This window comes from Macaca thibetana, chromosome 10, assembly GCF_024542745.1.
Source record: "Macaca thibetana thibetana isolate TM-01 chromosome 10, ASM2454274v1, whole genome shotgun sequence".
NCBI classification, from domain to species: domain Eukaryota; kingdom Metazoa; phylum Chordata; class Mammalia; order Primates; family Cercopithecidae; genus Macaca; species Macaca thibetana.
In genome coordinates this window covers 59205962-59225941 of record NC_065587.1, presented here as the reverse complement: position 1 = coordinate 59225941, position 19980 = coordinate 59205962, and the positions used below count along the sequence as shown (strand labels likewise).

The window sequence follows — 19980 nt, the reverse complement described above, 5'->3', positions numbered from 1 at the left end:
CTTACAGAGCTTATATGCTGGCAGGCAAAAGCAGAAAATAAGCAAGAAGTGAATAATAATCTGATAAATTATAAAGTGATTAGTGCCATAAGAAAAGAAATAAAGAAAAAACAAGAAAAGAAATATTAAAGAAAAATAAGGCAGGTCAGCACTGCCCAGGGAGAGGGAAGGGGGCAGGTTCCAAAATTTGATAGGGTCATCAAAATAAGACTCATGAAGAAGGTGAGATTTCAGCAAGAACTTGAAGGAGGTAAGTAAGTTTACTGCAGGTGTATCTGGGGGAAGAGTGGTTCAGGCAGAGGGAACAGCTTCAGCAAATTCCCTAAGTAAGGGCCATAAGCAGCCTCTTCCAGAAACAGTAAGGTGGCCAGTGTGGCTGGAACAGAGTGAGCAAGGCAAGAAAGTACAGGGAGAGAAAATCAGAGGAGACAGAGATGCTGATTCTGATCACTTATTTTAAATGTTATTAAAACTAAATGGCATTTAAAATTCAGATTCTCAGCTGCATGAGCCACATTTCAAGGCTTTGATAGCCATTTGTGGCTAGTGGCTACCTTATTGGATGGCACAGATAAGAAATTTTCTCTCATCACAGAAAGTTCTATCACATGACACTGACCTTGAGTGTTCTTCCCCTCCTTATTTGACTTGGTTAACTTTTATTCAGACTTTAACAGCTCAAACATCACTTCCTCCAGGAAGCCTTTTCTGACCACTCTTCCTGTACATCAGTTCCACTGTCCTATGCATGCTCTCAGAGAGCCAGGTGGCTTACCTTCATATCATTTATCTCTTTGTGACATTGTACACTAATTGGCAGTGCTTGGTGGCTTGTACCTGAAGTCCCAGCTACTCAGGAGGCTGAAGTGGGAGGATCACTTGAGTTCAGGAGCTGGAGGCTACAGTGAACTATGGTCACTGCACTCCAGCCTGGATGACAGAGTGAGACTCCACTGAAGGAGGAGAAAGAGGAGGAGGAGGAGAAGGAGGAAGAAATTGTATGCTCATTAGTACAATATCTTACTGATGTCTCTCTCTCCTAATAGATTGTAAACTCCATTGTTTCTGTTTCGGTTCATTGTTATATTGCCAGCACCTAGCACAGTGCCTGAGGTATGAAAGACAAATAATTTGTTCAATGATCCAATGAATGGTTTTAGGTGGCAGGACTAGAAGCAGAGTATTCACTAAACAAAGGGTTATAGCACCGCGGAGAACTGTGATTCAGTAGGCTCCTGGAGCCCAAAATTTTGCTGGGTGAGAGCAGCTCCAGAGGCTGGAGTCCCTGCTGCACCAAACCTGGATTCGGCTCAGGACTCTTAATCATTTTTGTACCCACCTTCTCACCAAGGCCCCCACATGCTGTCCCTCCAGGAGAACAACAGGAGAGCATCTGTCTTTACTAGAGAAGCCAAGTCTCAGATATTCACAAAATGCCTCTTCATTCCTTCAGTCCGGTGCTTTCAGCAGCAGCAGCAGCATTGAAATGCTTCCTTTTGCTGCTCGTGAATCCGAGGACTGGGGACCAACTTTGGCACATTTGCTGGGATGCCTGGCTAGGCACGGAGAGTGCCGTGTGCTCCAGCACGTATGTGGCCGCCCTCATGGAGCAAATGCTGGACTGCACAGCCCTGGATCTGACAGGTAACACGCAGCAGCTGCATGATTTACAAGGCCTTGTGGGGAGAGGTTTTGTCTCCCACTTTGAGAGCTTGAGTGCTTCATATAAATATTTATGGGAGTCTGGGGCCTCCATTAACCCTACCAGTGCCACATTTCACTTGTTACATGGTGCTTGTCTACGAATGAATGTGAAGACCAATGTTCAATTACACATGCATGTAGGTATGTGCATGTGAGGATGTACATGGACTTATATGCATTTGAGGAGAGCATGTGTAATCAATTGCATCTCAATGTGAGTATAAATACATATAGTTATGTGCACATAATTGTGAACATTATATCCACACTGTAAATGCATGTACATGAGTATTTGGACATGCATGCATATAGGTGTGGATACATACATATGCATACATGTATAATGCATGTGTATATGTTTGTGTGCATGTATGTGGGCACATGAATATGAGAGTTTGTATCTAGCAAATGAGTACATGTGGATTCTGTGCTCCAATGTGTGTGCAGGCCTGCCTCCATGTGTGTAAGCATGAGTGTATACACATGCATGTTTATTCACACACCTGCTCTAAGAGCATATGCATATCTATGTGCAGATCTAGAGTTTCAGCCTTACCCTAGAAACAGCTTTCATTAAACTATGGGTGATTCCATAAAAATTGCCTCACCTAGAGGCTGCTGCTTCTATGAACACTTGCTCTGGTAATTATGATATATTTACTGGTAAGTTCAATTGAGAACAGATGAAAGGTGAAAGAACTGTTCATTAATTGAAAACAGTACCAATGTCCCACGGCAATGATGTCCAAAGTGTCCTCCTCCACCACACACAGCCACAGACACACACACACACAAACACACACACACTTCTCACCACCATACTCCTCTGCCAGCAACTGAAATGAGCAACAGAGCTGCAGTTTCTCTCTGACACCCTTGTCATCATGTTTGTACTTGTGCATCTCCAACTTCCCATCACCCATCTCTTTGCCTGGGGATGCAAAGAGAGTGTCTTATGGCTGGAGAGCATGAAGCACACCCTTATAAATGTAATTACCCTCTGCAGAGGGATTTAGAGAGGAAACTGTCACCAAAGAAGACTATGTCCCACTCCTCCATACTTCCCTCCACCTGAGTGTTTCAGATAAGACATAGTGGACTTATGAAGTTTGGTGACAAAAATACAAATTTCAGCATCAGATACGTGGGGACTGAAGTTCTAGTTCATCCACAGGGTGACACTGAGCAAATAGTAACCACTCTGAGCTTTATTCATCTCTGACCTGCAGGTAATAGCAACCCATGCTTCATAGAGTTAAGAGAAATGTAATAATGGAACTAATCTCGCAGTTTGACTACACTTCTGTTTTGTGACCTTCCTGCCCATTGTCCACGGAAAGGGACATTTGTGCCATGCTCTGGCTCCCAGAACACAAAGAAGGATTGGTGTCAAGCCCTGCAATGGGAAGCACATCACTTCTCTGACCACTCAGGACAGGCAGAAGTGAGCCCCCAGGCCAGTCCAGGCCCATGGTCTCTGTAGAGTAAGGCTCAGGTGCCTGTAACACCAGTAGAAGCAGGGAAGTGAATGTGGCAGATCCAGAGAAGAAACAAAGGGACATGAAGAGTGAGCTAAGGGCAGCTGTGGCTCCTGAATCCGATGGAGTCCTGGGCTATGATCAATGCCTGCCTCATGCTCCAAAGCTCTGAAATGGGCACCTTGTAGTCTCCCACCCTGCTGTCCATTTACTAGAAGGAGTCCAATCCTAGGTAAGATATACAGATCTCCAAAAAAGAAAACACAACAATATAAATGTTGGACTTGTGGATTTCATCTCCCTTTTTATGTTGAAACTGGCTTCTTCCAGCAAGTACCAGGGCTCCTCCCACTGCCTCCAAAGCTGTCCCTCCAGCCCAAAGACAACATCCCTTTTTGATACAAATACGAAAGAATGTATAATGAGTGGCTGGTATTTTTCATGAAAGTAGCTTCACATGCAAAGAATGCAGAGAGGCAGTTAAAACTGAGTTTGGCTTCACAACAAATCATTAATATAGGTGATTTTCCACAGTGAAGTAGTAACTTATTTCATGTATTTTGTTTCTTCCAAGTGAGAACACTAAGCTCTGATTTTCTTGTCTAAATGCATCTTTTAGGAGGCATTCTGGGATAATATATATAATGTATCTTTTATTATCCTAAAAGATAGGATAATATAAGATGCATCTTTTCGTATGCATCTTTTAGGATAATATGTGTAAGACAATGGAGAAAGACATTAAGAAGAATAAGTGTGAGGCATAGGAAATTGACAGAACATGGTAAAGGTGTTCAGAAATGAGGCATAGGAAATTGACAGAACGTGGTAAAGGTGTTCAGAAATGAAAGAGGCATACAGGATGCGGAGGAGATGGGATAATGTGCTCCTCAGTTGGAAGAGGTGCTCTCCATGGTCTGGATACATGCTTCAAGCGGCAGAAACTATAGAAAGAATAAAATTTCAGCAGTAGTAGCTGCCGTCTTCACCAAAATAAGGCTAGGCTTCTAGGCCAAGAAAGCCCAGCCTGGGAAGCCCACTGAGGGCTACTTCCATGGACCAGGTACACCCTGGACACAGAACTGTCGCTTTACTGCAGCTGGATTGTCTTCTGAGTGTACTGGGCTAGGCAACAGCACAGAACAGCTCTACCAACCAGATCGACTTCTTTTAGGAGGGCTGCTGGAAACCATGCTGCCTACTGGATGTGCCATTTGAGGACTTTTATTTTGTTGGGGGGAGGAGGAGCAGAGCAAACCTCTAATCTTCCCTTCCTTACATAACAAATCCAAACACAACTATCTCTGGGATGAGAGGCCAGGCCAGCAGACTGCAGGCTGCAGAGGGAAGGGTTACGCAAGAAGCCAGTTCAGAGTTTTTCCTTTCTGAAAACAGAAGGGCCTGGAGTGCAGATTTTGCACCTGAAAGCCTGCAAGGGAATGACCAGAAACTCTAAACCCACTGTCTCCAGAAGCCCGGAGAGGAAGAGCTTGGGGAGTGGGGATGGGAGAGCAGGAGAGTAGGGGGTTTTCCTGGTGTGGCAGAAGCTGCAACTCCAGGTCACAGAGAAAGCCAAGTGACCAGCCTGGTGGATCTGGCGTGGTTCCTGGCAGCTCCCATTGCAGTGTGGGTCCAAGAGGCCTCTGGGCGGGCACTGGCTGAAGCAGTAGGTAGGAGTCGAGTGCCCTCTGACAGGCAGGAGCGTTGTCCTGCCACAGAAATGCCCAGAGACCCGGGACTGAGGGAAGCCTGCCTGGTTCACCGAAAGAGGGATCTGGGTCCAGGGCCCAAGCTCAGCTTCCCCGGAGATCCCTTCCCGAGAGCCGACTGGTGCCGGTTTCCCCGCCAGTGGGGCTCCGATCCCCAGCGAACCTCGCCACCGGGGGAACCTGGAAGGGAACAGCGGGATAGTTGGAGCAATCAAGACGAGAGCCTGGAGCAGCGGGCCCTGGTCCTAGTGCTGCGCGGTGGCTCGGGGGACTCCAGACTCTCATTCCCCCGCGCCGCATACTATTCCAGCCTCCTCGGGACCCCGCTCGGCAGCCCTTCCCCGCCAGGCAGTGCGGAAATAAAAAGCAGAAGAGAAATCAAAACAAAAGGAGAAAGTTTTCTGAAATGAAAGAGGTTACGAAGGAAGGGCTAAAAGAATGGGAAATGTCAAAGAAATAAAAAGAATGCCAGGAGGCAAGGGAATGGTGCCCAGGCTCCCACCCGTCCCCGCGCGCGAGGACCCGAGGCTCCCGGCAAGCCCAGCTGAGCGCCTTCCTCCACCCGCCTCGCCGAAAGTGGCGACGGCGGATCCAGCCGGCACAGCCTCCCGCACACCCCCAGCGATCCGGGGTCGCAAGAGGCGGGATTCGCGCCGGACTGGACTGCAGCCGCTCCAACCAGGGGCGCGGTCCGGAGGGAAGCCCTAGTCCGGGCCCTGCGTGTGCCCCGTGCGTGCGTCGGGGTGTCTGAGCGTGCCTGTCTCTGAGTGCGTCTCCGGGTGCAGGCGCCAGCCTGTCTACGTGGGACTGGTGCCGGCTTGGAAGACTCCCGGCGCTGGGAGGATTTTCCCCCGGGGATGTCAAGGATTGCGAGGAGCCCGAGAGCCGCGGGGAGCGGTGGGAACGTAAAAGGAGGATGACGGTGGCGGGGTGCCGCTAGGGTGGGACGTGCCAGAGGGCCTTGGGACTCAGTTCGCTTTTCCTGGGCTTGTGGGCTCTGGGGCATCACGGCGGGTCGGGCCGGCAGGCTACAGGCGGAGACATAGCTGGGGCTTGCCTGATGTGAGAGTCCGCCCTGAAGGCTCCGGAAGCCCAGGCCTCCTCCAAGCAGCTGCCGGCTCCGCCTGACTCTCGCCCGCTTGTGCCCCCGGCCTGTTAATGCTCACTTGGTGGGTTGATGCGGGGACTGACAGTGACTCAGTGTCAGTCCCCGCACCATCAATATGGGTATCAATGTGGACATTAATGTGTGCAGGATGTATGTGTCTGTGTATCTGTGTGTCAGTGTGTCACTAAGACTGTGTTCTGGGATTGTCAGATTCTCCGAGAGGCAGCTGGTCACTCCAAACCGGCTTGAACCACTTTGTCTTCTGGATGCAATGCTGATGGTATTGGTCACTGGGTCAAAGTCTGTGCTTCTGTGCTCTGGGGAAGAAAAGCCAACACTTTGGAGTTTGCAACCCTCCCTAGCTCAGAGACTAAGGATGGAGAATGCCAGTCCGCTTGGTACGATTCCAAAGGGAGTCAGGCCACCGGATTTAGGGTCTCCACCAGCCAGGCGTTCGTGATATTTTTGGTCTCTGGAACCATGCCGTGGGGTTTCCTCTGGCACCCCACCTGAGCGAAGCCTCTTTCACCGCAAAGAGGATACATGTGTACACGTGAAGACGTTCTGTGCAGGAGCATGTGCGTAGGAAGTTACCCAACTAATCAAAGCCCCTTGCTCCTTCATTCATGCACGTGGGGGCAAAGGTACCACAGAGTCAGGCTCAGCTGCCTCCTCCTCCCAGATCACAGCCAAAGCCTTCCCCAGCAGACACATCTTCCATCTTCCCGCCATGAAAATCAACTGGACCTTTGAATTAAATTCGAGCTAGAATCTCAAGCTTCTCTCCTATTGAACACCACCAACACACTATATAAATGTACATAAATGTTAATGTTATCTGTATCCTTAATTTTTAGGTCCCCTTCCTCTTCTCTAGACCTCAGCCTTCACTACTTCCAGGCTTCCAGAGATCCAGGCCAAAATTTCCTGTTAGTTTCACTCTCCCCTTCCTTCTCCCAACTCAGATTCCCAGCTGGGGCTCCACTTCTTGGGTCTCCTATATTTCCCCATTAGGGTTCTGAAACTCCATGAGCCAGAGAACTCCAGGGACTAAAGGTTAAGCCTCCTGGACTGCAGATAATGAGTCTGAGGATGCCGGAGCCCCTCGGAGCTTGCCATTGCCAAAGGATCACAAAAACTCTACAGGGGTTGGAGATCCTACTCCGTGTCCCAGAGGCCAACCCTGAGTTATAGACAGGACTCCAAGGAGGCTGGGAGGGGTTGGGGGTGACCTAGGTGGGCTCCACTCTTCCAAGAATACAGAAAAGGAAAGGTTCTCGGGCCACCTCCCAGTCGGGGATCTCCAGGATGCAGCTGAAGCTGCTGCACTAGAGTGATGACCCAAACTCCTCCAACACCAATTCGAGGAGCCACTAAAATTCAGACTCGGCCACACAGTGCCCATCTGCGGAGCTGAGGAATCCATGCCTGAGTGCCAGTGCACCCCAAGGCATACTACCCTCAAAAACACAAGTCCACACAGAAGGGCTTCCTGCCTGGGGGATATTGCACCCCAAGATCTAGTGCTGGGTTGTACCTGCTTCCATTAGCTTTGGGGTGAGAGACAGGCCCCATTCAGAGAAGGCATCTGGCTCTGGGCAGCTCCAGTTGCTCCCAGAGAGATGCGCTGGGTAGGAGAAAGGAGACTTACACCCCAGGCAGGAGGGCAAGGGCCCTGGTCAGCTGGGCCAGAGCGCCAAAAAGACCCAGCTTCCTCATCAAGGTGGCAGCTCCTGGCTTCCTAGTCTCCATCAATCACTATATCAGAACAGACAGACTAGCAAGTCAGTTCTGGTGGCCAAGCCTGAAAGCACTGAAAAAGTGGCGTGTGCCCCATATCCAGGGACTCAAGGCTGTTTGGACCTGCGCCCTCTCAGCTCACAAACCAGCTCTCTTGACTGGGGTCTGTACCTAGGGTGGGAAGCAGAAAACACATTTGAGGCTCATGTATACACACACTCACACACTCAAGGAAGGGCTTTACTAGGGCTTGGTTTGCTACTCCATTGGCCACGGGGTAAGAGTAACCCAAAGTTGGTGTGACTCTTGAGGAAGCAAGAGAAGAAAGTCAAAATCATGCGAACACAGAGTCCTCTAAATAAACACCATTTCCATGGTTTTAATAAGCAAAATAGGAAACCATTTTAATAATCAAAAAACAGAAACCAGTCTGAATAAAACTACAATAGACTAGGTTTTAATATTTTCATATCATAAGCAGGGTTTGAAATTGATCCCTTATTTTACATGAAATAAAAACAATTTCTGTTGCGGCAGGTTTGATTTCAACACAGTTGAATCTGTAAAAACCAAAGCTCGTTTCTGATGCAGGACAAATATCCACAATATTTAAAACTGCAAGCACCATGCGGTTCATACAATCTTGTTATTACTGTTAATTTATCAACTAATACAAACTCAAAAATGCATCTGGCCAGCAGCGCCAGCAATTTCAAATGGGAACTTAAAAATACACTTTTATTTTGGTATTTTTGTCAGTGCAACTTAAATCCTTTTACTGACCTGCAGAAAAAAAAAAAGTAATAATAAAGAAAAACACCCATGTCTTCCCTATAACTACTATACAACTGAAGAATTGAAGGGGGAGGGGGAGACACCACCAAGAACTCTTCCTACTATTTCAAAAGCAGGGAAAGAAACACAATGCACTGGTCTAAAGAACACACTTGAAAGTTGCAAAATTACTTGCCAATGTTTGGGTTTCTGGTACATTCTGAGCGTGGCAGTTGGTTCAGTGCAATGTCTGCTTACCAGTGCACTGCCAGGGTCAGGGATGGCTAAGCCTCTCACCCTAAGAGCGCTGTGGTTCCTACAATTAGCGCAGGCCCAGAGGGTTCAGAAGGGACCTCAGGGTGATTCTGGTTACAATAAAAAGCAGAGGGGAGGATCTGTTTTCCTTTCCTTTCCTTTCCTTTCTTATTAAGGGTGTCATTTTGACCATAAAGACAAGGCTGGAGTCCAGTACACTCTTCTGGGGTGCGGAGCTTGGCAGCTTCCCTGCCCTGCCCTGCCCTGCCCTTGTACTCGGGAGCTGGGACCTCTCGGTTCTCTCTCTCAGCACCAGCAAGGTCGAAAACTAAAGCAGGAGAGAAAAAAGAGGACCGAATGGGGATAAGGGAAGGAAAGAAAACACGCAACTTCCAAGTGTGCCCCAAGACAAAGTTGTTTTCTGATGTAAAATGCCTGGAACTTTTTCTTTTTTTTTTCTTTTTAACTTACAAACAAAAATACCATAATCATAAACCCAAACAAAGACCCTCAGCTTGCTGCCATGTTCTCTATGCGGTTTGGCGGGGCGGGTATTTACAAGCCTACAGCTGGGACTGAAACCCCGCACGCAGCGCCGGAGTTTCCAAACTGCGATCCCTTCTCACCCAAAGAAACAAGGGGAGTATGATCCATGATCAACAACATGCTAAAGTTAAACAAGAAAATGGTACAAAATAGAAATTATTACCATACATGTCCAGCATGCAGGATTAATATTTTTAATGCAGATTTTTGTATTTTTCTATATAATCGAGCAGGCAATAAAACTGATGAGATTTGGGCGCCGAACGTCCTAACTGAGGCCCGTGTCTCAGGGCTGAGAGCCAGTGTTCTCCGAACTCTGACAGACAGGTCCGTCTGTCCTTCCTTCTTTCGCTCAGCCTCGCCTCTCGCCTGCCGGGACGCCAGAGTCCCTCTCCTCTCCTCGTTGCTCTCTTCCTGGCGCGGACTACGCTCCGGGCCGCAAAGCAGCGGTCCCGGCTTAACGCGCAAAGTTCAGAAAGCCAGGAGTCTCCAGATGGCCTTGGTGACTTCTCGGGACTACGCCTCGCCGCCCTCCAGCCTGAAGAGAAGTTACTCCGGGACCTCCCACCCTCTCGTCTCTCTCTCTCAGGCTCTGCTCGAGTCTAGGAGGCGGCGCTGGCGTGCGCTACTCTCGCCTTAGCCAAGGTCCCCTGCCCGCCCGCGCGCCCGCCCGTCGCCCGCGGCCCGCGCGCCCTTCCTCCCTCTCGCTCAAGTCAAACAGGTCAAGGTTGGGGCCGCGGCAGGGACAGGGTCCGGGGTAGTGTGGGACTGGGGACATAGGACAGGGAGTCCGGGCCGGGGCAAGGGCGGGGGCCGGGACCGGCCACGACTCACAGAAAGAACTCGGGAGAGGAGGGGCTGTCGCTGGTGGAGCCCGCCTCCCTGAAGCCGGAGTTGGCGAGTTTCTCGCACTTGACCTTGTAGGCGTCTCTCTCGCGGGCCAGCCGGGACACCTCCTGCTTAAGCTGCTCCACCTGCTGAATGAGCTGCGTCTTCTCATTCTCCAGGTGGTGCTTCTGCTGGACGCGTTTATACCTGCAAGACTGGGCGTAGCCCCGGTTCTTCAGGGTCCGCCGCTTCTGCTTCAGGCGGATCACCTCGTCCTTGGTGAAGCCCCGCAGGTGGCGGTTCAGCTCGCGCACGGACATGGACACGAGCTGATCGTCGGAGAAGCGGTCCTCCACGCTGCCGTTACCGCCCGCCGCCGTCGCCGAGGCCGTCGCGTGCGGCCCGGGCCCAGGGTGGCTAGTGGGCAGCTGTTGCGCCGGGCTAGCGGCGCTGGACGGCGGCGGTGACGCTTGGTGATGATGGTGATGGTGCGGGTGAGCGTGCGGACCCAGCTCGTCGTGGGCCACGCCAGCGCCCGGGTACGCGTGGTGCGGGTGAGGGTGGTGGTGATGGTGGTGGTGGTGAGCGCCGCGAAAGCTGTCGAAGCTTTGCAGCGGCTGTGGCACCGGGTGCGAGCCGATGAGCGCTTCCACCGCGTCCTCGGGCGTCAGGTTGAGCGCCTCGGGGTTCATCTGCTGGTAGTTGCTCGCCATCCAGTACAGATCCTCGAGGTGTGTCTTCTGTTCGGTCGGGCTGAAGCTGGGCGACGAGGGCACGGAGCTACACGGAGTGCTGAGCGGTGTGGAGGACACCGAGCCGGCTGGCTGCAGGCGCGTGCAGGGCCTGCCCGGACGCTCCGCGCGCCCCAGGGGCTCCTTCTTCACGTCGAACTTGAGCAGGTCGAAGTCGTTGACATACTCCATGGCCAGCGGGCTGGTGGGCAGCTCTGGCCCCATGCTCAGCTCCGCGGCCATCGCTGACGCGAGGCGCAGCTGCCGCTGCAGCCCGGGAAACTTTGCGGCCGGCTGGAGCGCGCCCAGCCAAGCGCGGGGGCGAAGAGCGGCGAGCCGGGGAGGCGGGGAGCGAGGGCGCAGCGGGCCGGGGCCGCCGGCCAAGCCTTTGTCTGGGGACGCGGCGGCGCGCCAGAGAGTCCCAAGGCTGCCTGCACCGCCCCAGAGCTCTGGGCTGTGCCCGCGCCGGGAACGGGCCGGGGAGAGTCGGGCGGAGTGGAGAGGCAAGCGGAGCGCGCAGTGGGGCTGAGGGGAGGCGTGGGGCTAGTGCCCGTTGCTCGCTCTCTAGCTCTCTTGCTCTTACGCTCTCTCGCTCGCAGCCGCTCGCAGCTCGGCGGTGCAGCTGTGCTGAATCCGGCGGCGCCGCAGCCTTTTATCGCCTCCTGATGTCACTGGGGTGCGGGGGCCCGGGCGGCCCGGTGCGCGGGCCAATGGCTGCACGGCCTCCGCGGCCCAGCGGCGCAGGGCGGGGCGCGCCTGACAGCTCCCCCGCCCCCCGCGTCAGCTGACTGGCGGCCCGAGCGGCCCTGGAGGCGCGGAGGCCTGGCGGAGCGCTGGAAAGGAGTGGGACGGCCACCCTGGGCCCACCCCTCTACCCTGCAGGTCCCGGCCCCCGCACGCTCGCCTGGAGTGCGCGCCCCACCTCTAGGGCAAGCCGCCGCTTTCCCCTCCTCGCGCGCTCTCCTCCCTCAGTTCCCTTTGCACCCCACCCCCAACCCATGTCACCCCCAAGGAGGCTCAGAATGAGTGCCGGGACAACGCCTCCTGGGCCCTTTGTTCCCAAGCGGCCCCCGCCCAGTGGGCGACGCTCTGTGTGTCCTCGCGGCTTCAGGACGTGTGTGCCGTGCGTTCCTGTTTCTGGAGATCTGCGCGTATTTGTGTGTTGGCCAGGGCGGGCTCGAGGCTCCGAGAGTTGTGTTCAGACCCAACTCTTAACCTCAGGGGACCTTTCTCAGGCCAAGCGAGGGCCGTGCCCCTCCTGGCGGGTGCAGTGGCAGAGCCCTGAGATTCTACTCCATTGGCACCGCCGCTCCCCGCGCTCACCCCACCCCACAATGTTCACAGTGAAGGCGACGGGAAAAGCAGCAGCCCAAAGGCTCTGAATTCCTTTCCCCCGCCACACGCACGGAATCCTGAGCGCCCGGAGCCTCGGGGCCGAGGCCGGCCCGGGACGGTGCTCTGAATGGCTCTCCACTGCTGGGGAGCCGGCCCTGTTTTTGTTTGAACGTTCTGTAACGATTAAGCAGATCCAGGCGTCAGCCCGCCGCGGAGAGGCTCAAACAGGCATAAAGTGCGACCCCAAGTGGCCACTGTGCGCAAAGGCGTCGCGACCGCCCGGCCCACTGCCGGAAGGCTTGGACGGCGCCTGGGACCCAGCCAGGTCTCCCCTACCTGGCCCAACCCAAGCCAGCCCGGAACGCATACTGTGTGTGCAGCGGCGCCCAGGACAGGTTCCTTTCGAGCCACGTACAGGTCCTCGGGTCCCGTCTTCGTACTCAGCCGCGAGCCTCGAGCAGCGAGCTCCGCGCTGGTCGCCCCTGTTGAAATTCCGTGCCCCAGCGTTCGGGGGTGCCCGTCGGCTGCTCCCCGCGCCGGAAGGTCCCGGGCGGAGGAGGGCCCGTAGCCAAAAGTGGAAACGCCACAGTGAAGCAGCCCAGGGCTACCGGGTGAGAAACCTCCCCGGAGGGCAGACGGGGAGACCGAAGCGCACCGCACTAGGCATCCAAACCAGGCTTGGGAGCCGCGAACCCTCCCTATCCAGATCCAGGATGGCTAGAATTAACGGGTTCTTCCTGAGACCTCGGCTCAGGCGCCAAAACCGGATAGATCGCGAATTCGCTGGACCCGGAGACCCGACCCGCCTCCCGCGTCGCCTTCTGCTTTCCAGCTTTGGGCGCGCGCAGCGAGAGGCAGGAGAGGCGCGCACTGGGTGAGTGAGTCCCGGCCACTGTCTGCGCTGGACCAGCCCGACTGACCCCGCGCGTAGGGGTCGCGTGAGCCACACCAGTGCAGACGCACCTAAATGATTTTTAAATGTTAGAAGGTAAAATATTTGCCTCCCATTAATCTGAAAACTCTCTATTCTCTTGCGCCCTCGGAGAGGCTGGGGTACGGCGTGGTATTGGGTCGCCTATTTTTAGTAAAATGAGTGTATTTTAACTAAAACTTGAACTCAGTCTTGTGGGGTGGCAACTTAAATGCTGGAAGGGCGCGTCTACAACCCTCTTCGAGAAGCGTGCTCTCCGCAGAAATGAGGCGGCCGCCTTGAGAGAGAGCCTGGGCGGTGCCGCTCCGCAGCCCCTGCCAGAAGCTGGGGGTTGGGGACTCGCACCTTGTAAATGTCCTCGTCCTGTTTGAACGCGGTGTGAGCACACTCGGACCATGGCTCAGTGGAGAACGTTTCCAAACCACTCGGGATCGGGTGTCTCGGATCTGTGCAGACTATGTATGGCTCCGGACTCAGGTGGCCAGGGCGGGACAAGCACGCCGGACTCTCTTGGTCCGGACTGGACTAGAGCTGGTAGCACCCTCCCTCAGGGTCCTAAGAGACCTGTGGCTCCCAGAGTGTTTCTGCCACTGTGGACTTCTGTGCGGGCACCAAGGCGAACAGGCCAAGCTGTGACCCACTCCACCCCCGCCCGTACGTCCGTCGACTCTGCCTGACACTCGCTGTCGAGGACTGACGTGGCCCATTGAGGCCCTGGGGATTCCTGAGGCCCCAGGTCTGCGGTTCCGAAGTTCCTGTTCTCCCGCGCGCGGCCTGCCTCCGTCTCAGGGTCTCTTGGACTCGGGCTTTGTCTGGGCAAGCGCGCTCCTCTTTGTCCCTGTGTCTCTGTCTCTGTTGTGGTCACTCCCTTCGCCTGGGCTTTGACTGAGGTATCTCTGCCCATCCCCAGGCTCACTTCCCCACCCAAATCCGTTTCTCTGCCCCTCTCCCAGCTTAGCCACTCCCTCCTCTGCACGCCCGCCAACCTACCCCACCAAAAAAATGTTGGAAACAGCCCTACCCCTGCCAGGCTGTGGGTGAATGACGGAGACACGCAGGTGGCCAAGGAGTTAAGGCCGCTGCTGCGCAGCTGACCCCACTTCGTGGCCCGGCCTCCCCCACCGCGGTTACTGCTGCACTGATCAGTAGGGTCTTGGAGCCCCAGGCCCTATGGCCTCCAAATCCCGACTGCCGTCGCGGGATGCCGCTTCTCATCTCTGGGGTATCTGGATCAGCGTGCCGGGCTCCCTGGTCGTGGGTACACAGCAGTACCCGGAGTCTTCACCCTATCCCTAAAACGTAGGCAGGGTCGAGGTGAGGAGGGTGGGGGGTTACTACTGTATCCCCATTGACTGGGAGTCTGACATGCTGAAAGAAAAAAAGAAAAGGGATGGTGGAAGAAGTGAAGAGTCGAGGAGGAGAAGTAAAGGGAGGCCAGGAGCCACGCGAGCGGTCCGCGGAGTCCCAAGGCACACTGAAGGAAAGTCGGGGATTTTGCGGCAGCCACAGCCCCTCTAGTGAACAGCTTGTTGTCTCTAGCTGCCAAAACTCCCATTTAAGGTGCTTACCCAAGAGCGACCTCCTATCTACCCACCCCAGGTTGGGCCAGAGGCTATGCCTCTGGGACGCACCGCCTCGGGATTCTTTAGTTACAAATGGTAATGGAGGAAGCTCTGCAGGGTCCGAGCCGCGGCAGAGCCTTGGAGCATTCGGGGTAGGAGTAGGGGAAGAGGTTAATCCCTAAGGGAGCGTGGAGCCCAGTCAGTCGCCAGGTGTGAGGTTTGCCGCTCTGCCCTCGCTGGTCCCCACTCAGCCAAGGAAATAACTCCAGAGAGGCCCGGCGGCGTGCCCTCCCGTGCGCCTGCAAACCAGAGCGGCACTCCTGGCATCCGCATTCAGCCCGAAGGTGTGCCGTTCACCTTCGGCGTTATTTCCCTGAGGGTTGCAGGGGGTTGGTGAGCGAGACGGCGTCTCTGTGGATGCATGGGTGCTGTTGGAGACGTGCGGGAGGGGTGTGTTCGTGCGTGTGTTGTTTGCGCGCGCGTGTGTGTTGGTGGAGAGGCGCAGCAGCACGCGGGATGAGGGAGCGGGAAACTTCCAGCTTCAAAGCTCGGGGGGGCTCTGGATCGCGGAGTCGCTAAGCAGAGGCCAGTGGTCTCAAGGGCCTCAGAGGCAAGTTCTGCCAGGGAGGGTCCCGAATCAGGAGACCCCCACCTCCCGCCCGCCTCAGGAGCCTGACTTCTGCCTTTGCATCACCCAGATGTAGTGTCACCTGTCTTTTCCAAGGAGCCCTCAGGTCTGTGCTACCTTTTGTGAGGCTCAGTGGAAAAGTATTCTGTTGCTCCCATTCCATGGGATCCGCCCAAAGTCTATGGGACCCAAAAAGAGACAGGAGAGTTTTCTGGGGGATTTTTGTTTTTGTCTTCCTTTTCCTCTTCCACTTTCCCTTGCCCCATACAACTGCTGTCAGATTCCAACGCAGTGCTTCTAAAAAGGTATTCTTGGGTTTCTAGGTCCTGGTAGTCTTTAGGCAACCAAAAGATTCAGAGGGTCCCAGTAGGGAGCCAGAGTTACACTGACTGTGAAAATCCTGGCTGTCTCCCCTGGGGACCAGGGACTACTCCCCAATACATGCACATTTGTGCACGCGAGCACACACACACACACACACACTTAGGGGTAGGAAAGTGTTATTAAAACTATTTCACTGTTTTGGTTTTTTTTTTACTGTGTTTTAATGTGACCAATAAATAATTTTAAATTACATATGTGGCTCACATTCTATTTCTGTTGGACAAGGCTGCATTAGATAACCACTGGGCAGTATTGCCTCCAACACAGATGGGATATTTGATAATAGTCACTCTCATTTGTATAGGGAGTTGCAAAGCCTTTTCTCATTCACCTTTTTGTTTCGTCGCTGTTGTTGTTTGTTTGTTTGCTTTGTTTTATTTTTTGAGACAGAGTCTCGCTCTGTTGCCCAGGCTGGAGCCTGGAGTACAGTGGCGTAATCTCAGCTCACTGCAACCTCCACCTCCTGGGTTCAATCGATTCTCCTGCCCCAGCCTCCCAAGTAGCTGAGATTACAGGCTCCCACCACCACATTCAGCTAATTTTTGTATTTTTAGTAGAGACAGGGTTTCACCATGTTGGCCAGGCTGGTCTCCAACTCCTGACCTCAGATGATCCGCCCACGTCAGCCTCCATCATTCACCTTTTCACTCAACTCTCACAACTCTGTGAAGTAGCAACTATTATTATCCCTATATTAGAGAGATAGGTAGGCAGGGAGATAAGTGGGTGGATGCAGATATATCACAGTGTCTTAAGAGCATTTTGCATGTCAACTCATTCAGTCCTCACAATTGCCCTATGAGATGAGTAGGATTATCTCCATCTCAAAGAATAAGCCTGGAGAGGTTAAATGATTTATTTACAGTTATACAGCAGTGATGAGCTGGAACTTCTGGTCCCAAGTCCAGTGCTCTGAATACTATGAAGTGTGTGGTCTCTGTGTCAACTGAGTAGCATCCTGGGGATTCTGGTGTCAGTACAGTGCTTCTCTACCTGTTCTCTGGGTAAAGATTTTCAGCTGCCCACAGGATTAGTGACTCTGTTCACATCATGGCTGAACCTTTACCAAGTGCCAAGTCCCTGCCAATAATTCGATTATGAGGGCAGTGTTTAATGTGCCTTCTTGTCAGTGGCAGTCAAACTTCTCTTTCCCTTTTCTCTTCCCTGACTGTGTGGGGCTGGAGAGAAACCAAAGCAGGGTTACTGGCCAAAGAAGAACAATTTTGCAGAGTCCTCTCATCCTGTCCTTTACCTTTGGCCTCAGCCTGGCCTCTGATCCTTGGTCCTGCCTCTGGTCTGAGTTTGACCTTCAGTCCCTATTCATACATCCCTAAATATCAAAGGAAAGAGACAGAGAGAAAGAGAGGGGAGAGATGGTTCAGTGCTGATGAGAATCTCACTGCTACTCAAAGCCACTGTCCAGTGAATGATAACCAGGACAATTCCCTTCCCACTACACCTCCCCCACCCATGACCCCAGAGCCAGTGTCAGGAATTTTGAAACCTCATTATTGCTCCCCAGGGCTGAGGCCCTCACCTCCCATAGTCCAACTATTGCCTCTCCTCTATACTTTCACAAGAGAGATCCACCAGATCTCTCTGGTTCTTCATCTAGTACCTTAACCTTCATCCAAGCCACCCTTATCTTTTCCTTAGAGGATTGCACAGGCTTTGGCTGTAGACTTTCTGCTTCTCCACAGGGCAGTAGAGATCGTTTTTAAATGAATCTGATCATTCTCCCTCTCGCATCCCCTGGCTTAAATACAAATCACTTTAACACTTGGAAAAAGAACCAAATTCCTTGGCATAGCCTTCAGGCCATGGACGGTCTACCCTTGTTACCCTCTCCCACCTCATCTTGCTGCATCCCCCATCACAGTGCTCCAGGCACACTGATTTATTTAAGTTCTTCCACAGCCCAAGCTGTGTTCTGCCACAGGACCTTTGCACATTCCATTCCCCTGCGTACAATGAGTCAATCACTTGTTTCTGAAGAACTTAGAAGACGTGTTCTATGGATCTTCCCAGGCCTTGCAGGGACTTGGGTGTACCTAGGCATGCGAGTAGGGTGAAAAGCCTATTAGCAAGGACAAGGTCCTGGTCATTCTAGGGAAATCCCACACACTGGAGTCGTAGGGCAAAGCTTGTACCTCCATTCCATCTTTCTTCAACCGGGATCAGGGTAGACCTCAGGTTTGGGAGAGGCTTTAGGAAATAACACGTGGATGTTCAAGGAAATGATATGGTCAGCTAGTCCAAATGTTTTACACTTGAGAAAATGGGTTACAAATACAAATTTGTGAGCCACAGTCTGATTTTATAGGTCTGAGTGGAGCCCAAGAATTTGCATTTTAATAAGTTCCCTGGGTGACTCTGAAGCCCAGAGTCCAAGAAACACACTCTGAGAAACTAGATGGAATTTGATCATGAGCTCCCAGAGGAAGTCTTCAGGAGGCAGCGTTGTCTCTTTGTCCTCAGTAGCCAGTGCAATGCCCATACCAGGAGGAACTCAATTACAAGTATGGAATAAATGAAAGAATAAATGAAATTAACAACTAGGCAAAGGCTGATCTTCCTTACAGTGTGAGGTCTCTGAATTGTCAGGCCTTTTCTGCACACCCTCCAGCCCCCTCCTCTCCCTTAGTTAACAGTCATTCCTGAACCAATCCTTCTTTCTTCCTCCTGAGGCCAAGGACCAACTCAGGAAATTTGCATGATTTGAGTTATCCTACCCCACGGGCCTCCCTGCTTTCACTTTCTTCCTCCTTTGTCTGGATGCTCTTCAAGGGCCCCGAATTCCAGCTTCTACTACATGGTCATCACCGCATGGAGAGCAAACTTCTCAGGTACAGGGGAAGTAGATGGCACCCTCCCACTGCCCTGGGACCTGCTGCCTGGGAGTGGTGGAGGAAATAATGCTGATTGTCTGTGTCAAAGCCCAGACTCCATTCAGCCAGGAGCTGCTGTGGTCATTCAATCTCTTTTTAAAACAAATCACAGAAGATCACATTCTCATTGTGAAAAAATGCAGCAAAGTAATTTTAACATCTATGTCTAGAGCTACAGCTTGCCTTTGATTTTTACTCAGCAAATGCTCTGTCAATACATGGAGATCTACTTCTTTTTAACTAATGCATAGCATTCTGTCCAATGGATGCCCTATAGTTTTTTTATCTAGGCCATATTGATGGACACTTAAGCTATTTCTAATCTTTCACTATTGCAAACAATGCTGCAGCTCAGCTTTTTACATGTGCCTTTCTGCACATGGGCAAACATTCCTCTAGAAAGCAAGAAATAAAATTGCTGGGTTGAAAGATGTGTGCATTTTCAGTGTTAATAATGTCAAATTAGCCTCTAACAAGATGGTACCTATTTCATTTACAATCAGAATGGAAAACCTGTTTCCCCATAGCCGCACCAACAATGAATTTCATCTTTTACAATGAATTTCAATTTTACAACCAGTGCTGGGAGATGAGGGTTCAAGGATAAACATGGCTTCTTTCCTCCCCTCCAGGACATTGCAAACCTTGCCATTGTGACATGAAAGGTGTCGTGATAGCAGTATGTCCACAGTGCTGCTGGATCCCAAGTAAATGATCCCTGGTTCTATTGGAAGAAATGGGGAGGGTGGCAGAAAATGCTGCAGAGAAAAGGTGACACTTGGTTAAGGCTTTGAAGGCTGAGCAGAAATTTGCCAAACACAGAAATGCAGGAATAGCTGGTGGTAGGACTAGTCCAAGCAAAGGCATGGAGCAAAGGCTCTGCCTCGTGCACTTGGGGAGCTATGTCAGGGAGGCTGGAGACAGAGATGAAGGCTTCTGCAGGAGCCAACACTCGAAGGACCTGGAATGCCATGTCAAAGGGTCAGTATTCTGTCCTGAGGGCTAGAAGGTCATCTCCACATGGGAAGGCATCTTTTTTGGTGGACTGTCAGGCACATAGTAGGTGCTCAGTAAACACGTATGGAAATAAAAAGGAGAATCTCAAAGGTATTTAAGCAACATGCTTAATTATCTTTAATCCCTCATGGAGACAAGGTGCGTTCCATGCCAGGGACTGAGATCCAGGCTTCATTCTGGACACTGGAGAGGTGGCACAGACACACTCAGCTCAGGAATTCTTTCCTGGGTTGCAGCCCCCCTCCCGGCCCTGTGCCAGGTCCCTTTCACCTCTGCCCGTTAGAGATTGCTTTTGGTTGCTGTGTTGACAACCCCTGTTTCTGTGTTTGGAGCGGCTGTTCAGTGCCATTTCCTGATTTAAT

General features: G+C 52.4%; 2 protein-coding genes across 2 annotated transcripts in view; one reads left to right on the top strand and one right to left on the bottom strand.

Annotated features, from left to right (window-relative positions):
• Positions 1-19980, top strand: part of TOP1 (DNA topoisomerase I) — a 713073-nt gene that overhangs the window by 267070 nt on the left and 426023 nt on the right. The gene's annotated exons all lie outside the window — the stretch shown is intronic.
• MAFB (MAF bZIP transcription factor B) lies at positions 8117-11516 on the bottom strand. The gene has a single exon (XM_050806651.1). The coding sequence runs from the start codon at positions 11114-11116 to the stop codon at positions 10145-10147; it is 972 nt and encodes a 323-aa protein (XP_050662608.1). The 5' UTR covers positions 11117-11516; the 3' UTR covers positions 8117-10144.

Excerpts from the sequence above, each read along its gene's own strand:
- MAFB (XM_050806651.1), bottom strand. The coding sequence starts at position 11,116 with ATGGCCGCGGAGCTGAGCATGGGGCCAGAGCTGCCCACCAGCCCGCTG.